Below are 11,622 nucleotides of genomic sequence, written 5' to 3' on the forward strand. Positions count from 1 at the left end.
ACACACACACATGATAGGCTTTCAGTTTCCATCTACCAAATCCACTCAAGGCTTTGGTTGGTCAGAGGTTATAATAGAAGAAACTTGCCCAAGGTGCCATGCAATGGGACTGAACTTGGAACCATGTGGTTGGGAAGCAAACTTCTTACCACACAGCTACACTTGTTAACTTCTAGAAAATCTTTTGGTTTTATTTATTGATCTGTGAATATATTTGAATGATAAGAAGTCAGAAAAGTTAAGAGGAGGAAACTGTCAAGTTGTCAAGGTAGTTAGCTGGGTATCTAGGAGACAGAAAGTTATAAAGTCGTATCTTAAGATATACTGTTACAAGGAAAAAGCTAAAATATTTTATCTTCCTGACAAAAGGCTTGACTTGAAATTTTAAAGTAGGATTATTCAGCAACAGAATAAAGTGTGTTGCTGTAGTTTGTTCAGGATGTAAAGGAGGGTTTGTTGTAATGCTATTGTTTTCTGGGTAGGGTATGCTGTATATATTAAAGACCATTTCAATGACAGTATTTGGGAGTGCTTCTGATATAATATACCTGCCTACTATGACCTGGTAAAACACTTAAAGTGAACGAGTTAAATGTCAGTAATTTTAGGTGTGACACAGATCTACACAAGATCCCACCTACCTTTATCCAAACAGTCATTTCTTTCAAATTTTCTTCATATTCAGTTTTTTTTTTGCCATTCATTATTGAGGTTTATCATTCAACCTTCATTAACTCGTCTTTTCTGAAACTGTTTTTTTTAAATATATAATCGTACGTATTGTTATGTGTTAAAATTTGCTTTCCAATAATACAGGACTGAACCTTGGACAAGTGGCCAAGCACATTGCATTTTCTCTCCTCTTGCACGTCAACAGCTCCTTTGATTAGACAGGGTACAATGTGACCATCTGGTACGTTGCATTTTTCGCTCCCTTCTCTATCAAAAGATCCTTATGATGACCACAGCAGTAAAGGCAAATGTAGACGCTAAAATACAACAGTTGTTTGACGGTTTATAATCGAACAGAAAACCTCAGACAAGCAACGCTAATGATGCTGGATCTATTTCCGTATCCTTGTCTGGACTGGGTGATTACTCTTATGATGACATTATTCTGGTGCAATGGCAGGAGAGTTTACAGTAGATGTTTCAGGTTCATTAAACTTACAGCAGCAGAGTGAATTGAAGCTTGTTACAGCAATTAAATAAATATACCTTTTAGATGTTAAGGTGGTGTATCAGTGCATCATAGCTGCTCCCTAGAGGGGAAGTGTAGCTGGCCCCAACAAAAATGGTTTATTGCATAGGTGGTCCATAGTCAACCCCTTCAAGGCTACTTTGTTCCCATACAGTTTTCTTGTCAGTCAGATGGCAACAGCCACCAGATCTCTTCCAACTTCAATTCCTGCCAGGTAATATTGACCAATAGTGCTGTGATTCCAACCAAATGTGCTTTCGCAAAAATTCCAAGATTGGCAGGTGTCAAAAAAAAAAATCAATATGACAAGGTGACATTTGAAGGGAGGGGCAGACAATCGAAGAGGTTGCTAGTGTTGGAAACATTAACTTATGAAGTTAAAGAAGTGATTTTAAATTCTCCATCGCAGGATGATGCTAATAATATAGCCTGAACAGGATAAGCTACTATTTTGCCGAAAAAGTGTAGGTGGTTAGCCAAATATTTGGAGCAGGAGACTTGATCCATATTTTGACAACAAAATTATCTCTGTTAAAGTTATCAACACATTTGTATTCTCAGATTGTAGTCAAAGATCCCATCCATGTCACCCTCCTTTGAAATTATTCATTTTACTATAAAATGAAGAAAAACCAGAATACACAAAGTTTTCTTAATGAAACATGCTTTTTTATTGCTGATTGTTTATTTTCGAATTTTTACATTTTTTTACAAATTTTTTCTTCTTCCATAATTGTTGTTTGGGTGAAATGATGTTTCATCGGAGCAATAAAATTTTTATGACCAGAAGTTATTTTTTAAGGAAAACTTGGCTTCCACATAAAGGATGACAAAACTGAGACAAAAAATGCATGGTTTAGCAGATCTCTCCAACCCATGTTAAACTGGAATCATTCAAATGATGATGGTGGTGGTGGTGGGGGTGATGAGGAGGAGAAGGACGAAGGGAACAATGGTGATGATGATGATGATGATGATGATGGTGATAATGATGATGATAATGATGGTAATGAGATCCTACCCTACTCAATTCAGTTCTTAACTTCACAGCCACTGGACTTTCTAAATTAATTAATTCTTTCTAATTTAGGCACAAAGCCAACAACTTTCAGGTGCATGGGTGGGGAGTTGATTCAATCCATCTCTCATCTCTTAACTGGTTCTTTGACTCCAAAAGGATGAAAGGTAAAGTTGACCTTAATGGCATTTGATCTCAGAACACAAAGAGCTGCAAGAAATGCCACTGAACATTTTATCCAAAGTGCTAACAATTCTGTCAGCTCATTAATAATAACCAAAGTTAACCAATCCCTTCGACTAGGGAAACACACAACAAAAGCCTTCATGGGATGATCCCCACATTTGCAAGTGGGCTTTATTGATAAAATAATAATAATAATAATATCAACAAGGATAATGGTTTCAAATTTTGACTCAAGGCCAACAGATTAGAGGAATGGGCTAAGTCAGTTAAATTAACCCAAGTATGCAACTGGTACTTAATTTATTGACCCTGAAAGGATGAAAGGCAAGGTCAACCTCGGTGGAATTTGAACTCAGAATGTAAAGACGGACGAAAAGCCGCTGAGCATTTTGCCCAACGTGCTAACGATTCTGCCAGCTTACCACCTTCGATAATGATAATAATAATAATAATAATAATAATAATAATAATAATCCTTTCTAATAAAGGCACAAGGCCTGAAATTTGGGGAGAGGGGACTAGTTGATCATGTTGACCCCAGTATTTAACTGGTACTTAATTTATCAATGCCAAAAGGATGGATGAAAAGCAAAGTCAACCTTGGCAGAATTTGAACTCTGAATGTAAAAAGGATGAGTGAAACATGCTTGGCATGCTAACGGTTCTGCCAGTTTGCCACCTTTAACGATGATGATGATGATGATGATGATAGCAAAATTTAGAAGAATGATTTTTTTAAAGTTAACTTTTTCACAACCCACAAATAAAAGAAAAAAATGAAAAAAAAACCCCTAAGATTGGTACTTACAGCTGAGCCTTCTTTCCCCTTGGACAGGGGACCCAGCTTGCTCTGGATAACTTTTGTAGAAGACTTGAAACATGTTCCTAACAGCAAAGTGAAGTGAAGTAATGAAGAAAAAAAAAAAAACCCAAATGAATTTGAACTCACAACTCACAGGTCCATAAATTCAAAGCCTTATTCATTCAACCATGTCATATTTGAAAAAAAACAAAACAAAAACAAAGAAACAAATGGGTAAAAAATATAAATAAATAAAAACCACATAAATTTTTACCCCCACCACCATTTTCTTCATCGCTCTTACATTTTTTCTTTTTTTTTATGAATTTCAGAGTAAAACAGTTATTCTACAGACAAAACATAACTAAAATATATTTGTAAATAAAATAAAATAAAAATAAAAATGCATAAAGTTGTTCGTTTTGTTTTGTTTTTTTTTGTTTTGTTTTGTGTTTTTATTGTTATACTATCATCGTCCTTGTTCGTGGGTGTCTGTGGTATTTTAGAATTTCTTGTTTGTTAATAATTATTTTTGTACTAAAAAGACACGACAGCAGCCCCATCACACCAGCGGTGAGGATGTAAGAGAGAACGGTGCCCGTTAAGTGTACAACATAACCCATTAATCCAGACAAGATGACTTGCGACATGAAATAAGTGCTGTCCAAGATGGCCATGTCGGTAGCAATGCCACGAATTTGATGTGAATGAGAAGGGCTGCCACTGCTCGTTGGTCGTTCGACGTCAAAGAAGAACACCTGGAATAAAAAGACATAAAAAGAAACAATGAAATATTTGGGTTAGTTTTGGAAATAGGTTTTTGAAGGTAACAGACAAGAGTCAGCTAAAACAAATTCATAAGCTGATCAAGATACTGTCGTGGAATGCGATTAAATGAGGTTTATTTTTTTCAATATGGTCCCCCTTGCAGCGCACACCGTTCTTCCATCCATTTTGGAGTGCTTGGATCCCATTGATGAAGAAGCTTTCAATTTGTTGATCAAAAAAGTCATCAACAGCAGATGTGATGCCATCATCATTGTAATGTTGGTTCCCAGCCATGTGTTTTTCATTGTTTGGTTTGTCCTCCACACAAAATGTTACCTGTAAATCAACAGATGAACTGGTCCTTAATCTAACCCTTTTGATACCAACAACCCTGAGAACTTTTTGCTTAGAACCATGAAATGTAACTTGAACTTCTACTAGTTTCATTCGATAGCAGCCATGCTGGGCTTCTGCCTTTTAAGGGTTCCAGTGAATTTTCAATCCTTGTCTTTTGGGTTTCATAATAAGAAACTCTTTGAAAAGGCAAAGTAAATCTAGCCTAAAACAGGGACTAAATTTGGCAGAGCCAATACTACCAGGTATTCTTTTGTTTGATGCACCAATTCTATATAAAGCATTTTTTGTTTGACACACCGATCCCTTACTCTCTCTCACACACACACAACCATTCTCAACATCAAATTTTGAAGCCACCCTACAATGAGAGCAGCTAAAACATCAATAGTTACAAATATATTATAATTATTATTTCTAAGAATGTCAGACTCGTCAAAGGAATGTCAAATTATCCTTGAAGAAATCGCAGAATCAGACAAAATAATGAAGAAGTAGTTCTGTTAAAAAAAAAAAAAAATTATACAAAGAAAAAGGGAGAAAAAAATGCCAAATGTTAAGAGAACATTCTAGAGATTCCATTGATAAAGAGCAGAGATAAATAAAATATTGCAAATTGTATTAGCATGTCGTGACTAACATATGTTTAGAAAAGATAAAATAATGGTGTCTTCAAGGTAACATTGAAGAAACTTGTTCAGTGATGTCAGAGCAATGCTGAGAGACATGTTGGGACTAGAATGGCAGAGCTTCAGTTTTGTTGTACTCATCATTATGACCGTCTACTTTCCCATGTTTGCACGGATCAGATGGAGTTTACTGAGGCTGATTTTTTATAGCTGGATGCTGTCACCAACATTCATCTGTTTCCAAGTCGGGTAAATATTTTCCCATGGCAGGACATGTTTTTTTACAGGAGATTGGAAACAATGGACACCACTTATAGAATGGTGAAACTCATTTACAACTATCATGCAGAGTCAAGACCACACACACACACACACACACACACACTGAGGTGGTCAGGGATGACTGTGATAGTGAGTGGTGTGAAAGACAGTGGTGATGGTGGTGGAGAGGAAGGCCACGAAATCAAAGGTGTTGATGGTGGTGGCGCCAGAAGTCTGAATGGTGTGTGTGTGGCAATGGTGGTGGTACTGGTGATGGTTGAAAACAATCAACAGAAAGACAGAGAAAGAGAGAAAGAAAGAGGTTAGACAGAAAATAAAATTTGTACTGACCCCTGAATGGGAAGACAAAAAATGTTGTTTATCATGAAGCTTTGCAATAAGTTCAAAGTCAACAAATTATATCATTGTATTTTGATGAAAATTGTTCATTGCTTGAAAAATATTGGTCAAGTTTAATAAAATTTAATATGTAGGGCACCTTTTATGCTAGTACGCACACACACACATACACATATGTGTGTGTGTGTGTTTGTCCCCCACCACTGCTTGACAGCTGGTGTTGGTGTGTTTACGTCCCTGTAACGTAGTGGTTGAGCAAAAGAGATCGATAGAATAGGTACCAAGCTTAAAAGAAAACAAATAAGTCCTGGGGGTCGATTCATTTAACTTAAAACTCTTTAAGGCAGTGCCCCAGCATGGCTACAGTCCAATGAATGAAACATGTGAAATAGAAGGGAAAAAAATTAAAAAGGATTAAATCTATGCAGTGTGTGTGGGGGGAGGGGGCACTAGTTCTCCCATTTTGCTTTTTCCCTTCCTGCTTCTGCTCCTCCTCCTCCTCCTCCTTCTCCTACACACACACACACTCTTCCTTTGTCATTTCTTTTTGCCATCCCCCCCCCCCCCCCCACACATTTCCTACTTCATCTCCCCGATCCCTTCCACTCTATCATTCTACTAATTGTGACTATAAAAAATCATCATCACAGATTGGACCATTGTGCTATTCATTTCATGTTTCTTCCATGCCGTTGTTTTATCAACAACAATGGCAGAAGAGTTACTCAGGCAGAAAATGATTTATCAACTGTGTAAATCCTCTCAATTATAAAACCACCAGCAAAGGAGCCCCTAAACCAGTCATGGGTGACCTGTAGCCCACCGGTCTTTTTGATGTGACCTGCCAGATGATAATCCGTGTTGTGTCTCGTGTGGCCCATTTATTGTAAAAGCTTATCCATGTCTGTTCTAAACTGTCATTCAGTCTGCTAGAAATAACAGCTAAATCTCCCTCGCAACACACCCTACCATTTAAAATATAGTTTAAAGAAGGACACATTGGATAATGCAGCCAGGGAAACTCGATGTCTCATGACAGCTATAGCCAGTGGGATGCTTTGGTCAATATTGAGGTGTTTTCGCTCAATAAACACTCACAACGCCCGGTCTGGGAATCGAAACCGCGATCCTATGACCGCGAGTCCGCTGCCCTAACCACTGGGCCATTGCGCCTCCACCGTTACAGACTACGAAGGCGGGAAAAAGGTGAGAGCTATGGCAGACGATACGGGCCTGGCACATTCTACCATCTCTACTATTTTGAAGGATAAAGTTAAAGTGAAGGCGGCAGCCAGAAGTTCGACAGGCTTTAAAGTATGCATCACAAGACATCGGAAAGGTCTCATTCACGAGATGGAAAAGTTGCTGGCAATCTGGATTAACGATCAGAATTGCGATGAGCAGTATTTTCACCACACTGAAGGAGCAACAGGAAGAAGGATCAACTGAGACATTTACGGCAAGCAAGCCATGGCTGGTTTCAACGATTTCGTTCAAGATTAATCTGCAGAATCGTAGCATCAGCGGTGAGGCAGCGAGCGCCGAAGTTCGTTCAAGATTTCGACAAAATTGTCGTTGATGGTGGCTATCGTCCAGAACAAATATTGGAAACATTTGCAGCACATGCAAGAAGAAGAAGGAACAGAAGAAGGACAAAAGAAGTTCACCGTCAAGGGATTAGCGAGTGTTTTCTCGAAGATTAAATTCTGTTATGCTAAAACTTGAGGCAATGGATCCAAATTTTGAGCGATTTTCCAAGGAAAACAGACAACTGAACTTTTCTGATGTTATCGAGAAATTTATGACGAAAAAATGAAGATAACAAAACAAACAACACTGACGGGATTTTTCATTCATTTTGATGTCAAGAATTAGTTGCTTTTATAATCTTTATCCAAAGCAAAACAAAGTTATTATGTTTGTGTTTTCTTTTAAACCTTTTCACCCTTTTCTATATAATCCTGAGAAAAGTTTATTACAAAAGCATCTTATGTACTGGGCCTGAAATCACAAACATACTTACGATGTCTGAGCTACAATAATACAATATCCAGATCCTAACTTTTATGAACAGAGATGGACATTAAAAAGTCATTTTATTTCTACAAGTCAGAAAGGATTATTATTCGCGAAAAAAGAAAGAACATTTTTGAAATTTCCCAAAATATAGATTCAGAAAGGATTTTTCAGGTGAGAACTTTCACTGAATAATTTTTCTTACTCTTTGAACAAAGTTTCTACTGAAATCATTTTGTGTTTAACTAAAAAAAAAAGCCTAACTTTGAAAAAAAATTGCTTGAACTGAAATCTCTTTCGAGTTTAATTTAAATAATTTTAAAATGCATAAATTTTAAGAAATAGGCGCAGGAGAAATAGGTGTGGTAAGTAGCTTGCTTACCAACCACATAGTTCCAAGTTCAGTCCCACTGCATGGCATCTTGAGCAAGTGTCTTCTACTATAGCCTCGGGCCGACCAAAGCCTTGTGAGTGGATTTGGTAGACGGAAACTGAAAGAAGCCCGTCGTATATATATATGTATGTTTGTGTGTCTGTGTTTGTCCCCCCCAACATCACTTGACAACCGATGCTGGTGTGTTTACGTCCCCGTAACTTAGCGGTTCGGCAAAAAGAGACCGATAGAATAAGTACTATACGGCTTACAAAGAATAAGTCCTGGGCTCGATTTGCTCGACTAAAGGCGGTGCTCCAGTATGGTCGCAGTCAAATGACTGACACAAGTAAAAGAGTAATCCTAAAAGGTCTTTCCATATGCTAGAGATAACAGCCAAATCTTTAAACATTATTTTTTATATAATTTCAAATAAAGAAAAACGGAAACCACGATTGTAAAAAAAAACAACACTTTCATACTTTAATTATGGGTGTCAAGGAATGTGAAGAAGAAAAAAACCCGGAAAATATAAGCATGGGGCTTTTGTCCAGCACTCCCAGTTGCAATCGGCTGGCTATGTGGCTGAGTACGGCATGTACTCTATACAGTACTCTATACCTATGAAAAAACAATATGTACCCTATGAATATTCGTTTAACGACGAATTTGCTTAACGACGGGGCTGTTGGAACGTAACTCAGTCGTTAAATGAGGACAGTCTGTAATACATATTAAATATTAATATCTAATTTTATTAAAAGACATCTATAATTAACTGTGTACACAAAAAGTGTATGAATAAACTCCGTTTGCAGTTGTAATTACGTTGATGTGAAAACATCTGGCCTCATGAGTGATATGTAAATCATCATCATCACAGATTTTATTTCAAATGCAGAGGATGGAACTCGTGCATGTTTACCCACACACCACTGGTAACCCTTGTCGTCCAATCAAGTCGAAAACTTCAGGGTCCTACTCTTTACCCAGGAGAGCTGATAGAAATTCTGAAGTGTAAACAAGTGGATGTGTGCTATGTGGAGGAGAGAAGATGGAAGGGAGTCTCAACTGGATTCCTTACTGGCATGGAGGAACAGATGTTACAAATTCGGGGGGGGGGGGGGGTAAGAGTGACACAGGTAAATGCAATTAGCATATTCCTACCTGTGAAATAGACACATGAGGCAACTGACCTATTATGCAATAGAGTAATGGTGTACGTGTGTATGATAAAATAATAAAGCTTAAATTGGTCATAGGCACAATATTAGTGTGAGTTATTTCTGAATACACATTCGGAAGTTGTAGAACAATGGAAGAACTTGTTTTTATGAAGTTCTTCCGCAGGCTACAGTCATAACTAATAATTGATTTTATTATCACAGCTGTACAATTTCATATTGAATGACCGTATATCTTCAGTGGAGGACATGGTTGGTGTTAGGTACGATGAAAGAAGTGAGGAGAGATCACAATTTGTGGGATCCTCTAATACAAATGACCTGACTATCTGTAACTTGACCCTTAGGAAGGCGATGAGCCACTTAGGAAGGCAGTGAGCCACTTGACCAGACTGAAAGCTGATCAAGTGGCTCACCGCCTTCCTGAGGGTCAAGTTACAGGTAGTCAGGTCATTTGTATCAGAGGATCCCACAAAAATATCAAATAACTAGAAGAGAAGTTAGACATCAGATATACATAGGAAAGAGAGAGGCAGAAAGAGAGTAGTTTGTACATGTTCTGTGAGGTGGGAGGGGGGGGGTCAGAGGTGTGAGATGTTCTGGAGAAGTAGGCAGAGGTGGATGAGATGTTGTTGGAAAGGATTCCATACAGAATGATAACAATGGACTTGAACAGTGAAACAGGAAGAAAGATACATGGAAATGATACTTTGAGAAGCTATTAAATGTGGAGAATATGAGAGAGAGAGAGAGAGAGAGAGAGGGAGAGAGAGAGAGACTCTACAATAACAGAGGGGGAGCAGCAATTTGAACTGATGGTAGCATAGTAGATAGAGCAACTAAGGATATGAAGGTAGAAAAAGCAGGTGGGTCTTTGGAGATGGTTGCTGGGGTACTTAAATTTCTGGCTAAGTAGGATATAGGATAGTTGCCGATGCATAGTCAAAAGAAGGCATCCTTCCCAGTGATTGGTAATGCAGTATCATTGTAAATTACTAAAAGAGTAAAAGAGATTCATTAGAGAGAAAGAAAGGGAACAGAGTCATTATATTATAGTTGGACCAAATTATGAAACTTACAGAAAGAATTATTGAAAAATTGATTAGGAACAAGAAGATTGAGATACAGTTTGGCTGGGCACCAAAGGAGACGACTGCAAGAGAAGTATTTGACTAGAAGCAAGCCTCAATGCTTGGCTTTTGTTAACGTCACTTGGTGGTCTGGTAGTTTCTAAGGAAGCTGGGTCCAGATGAATGCCTTGTAAGGATCATAAAAGCCAGTACAGGGATGCAGTTGACAGAAGAAGAGCCAGCAATGAGAACAGTGAACTTAGAATTTAGGTAGGGGCTGATGCAAAAGTATCTCGGGCAATAAAGAACCTCATTGATGCTGTAAACTTTCAGCAAAACAATGCAATATACTAGGCAGGTGAAGAAAACAACAAGTATGTATGTTTACCTAGAAAGTTCTAAACCTGAAAACACTCCACAACCAGGATTTACAAGATGTGGAAGGATTGCAATTCCAGAGTCACAGTTCCTACATGGCCTCGAGGGAAATATAAGTAGCAAAACAACTTTTCATGTATCCATTACAAATATAGCAAAAAATGTGCACAAACACAATGTTCTATTCAACCTTGTTGCCAGGTGGAAAATTTGGTATATTTTTAATTCCATGCTACACATGTTTTATTACAAGATAGGAACTACAAGGTATGTATACACACACACATGTGTGTGTGTGTGTGTGTGTGTAGAAAATTTATGGAATCTCCTCTCCATAATTCTTCAGACGAGGTGGTGAGAAAGGACCATTGGATGCTGAGGAAATGAGAAGGGACCAGGGGAAGTTGTGGCAATTGGCTGTTCTTGAGAAGATGTGCCAAGCTAAGGTAAAACCATTGCCGTCCATAGAGACTTGCCCTTTACAGGTGCCAGTGCCACGTTCAATGCACTCGTGCTACTGCTGCGTAAATGCACCCGTGCCGGTGGGACGTCAGGAGTATTCGGCTCTCTCTGTAAAAGGGGTTGGCATTAGGGAGGGCATCCGATTGTAGAAATTATGTCAAAACAGACGGCTGGAGTCTGGACAGCCCCTTGCTAGCCAGCTCAATGTCAGACTGTCCGATCCATGCCAACATGGAAAGTGGATGTTAAATGACGATGATGATGTGTGTGTATTTAATATTCACACACACACACACACGCATAGCCATATCTACATATATATACACACACACACACACGTGTGAGTGTGTGTGTCATTTTTGATGCCATTCCTCATTTATTACAACTGGTGACCTCATTACCTCCATTGTGTGTGTGTGTGTGCGTTACATATAATTAATTACTCATCGAGAGTCACAACAACAGCCTACAACCTGACTGTAGCAACACAAACCATTAATGAAACGCTTACCGAGGAGTCAGTTGGACTGTGTAACATGTTGCCCACACACACACACACA

General features: G+C 38.3%; 1 protein-coding gene across 5 annotated transcripts in view; it reads right to left on the bottom strand.

Moving 5' to 3' along the window:
• Positions 1 to 1,848: 1,848 nt before the first annotated feature.
• The window catches only part of LOC106876054 (solute carrier family 45 member 3), a 42,720-nt gene continuing 32,946 nt past the window's right edge, over positions 1,849 to 11,622 (bottom strand). For all 5 annotated transcript variants that reach the window (XM_014924454.3, XM_014924455.3, XM_089341004.1 and 2 more), the window contains one exon: positions 1,849 to 3,965. In XM_014924454.3, coding sequence (XP_014779940.1) covers positions 3,669 to 3,965 — 297 coding nt within the window. In that variant the 3' untranslated portion in view covers positions 1,849 to 3,668. The remainder of the gene's footprint in view (positions 3,966 to 11,622) is intronic.

The sequence above is a fragment of the Octopus bimaculoides genome, chromosome 24, assembly GCF_046866305.1.
Source record: "Octopus bimaculoides isolate indiv1 chromosome 24, ASM4686630v1, whole genome shotgun sequence".
Lineage (NCBI taxonomy): Eukaryota > Metazoa > Mollusca > Cephalopoda > Octopoda > Octopodidae > Octopus > Octopus bimaculoides.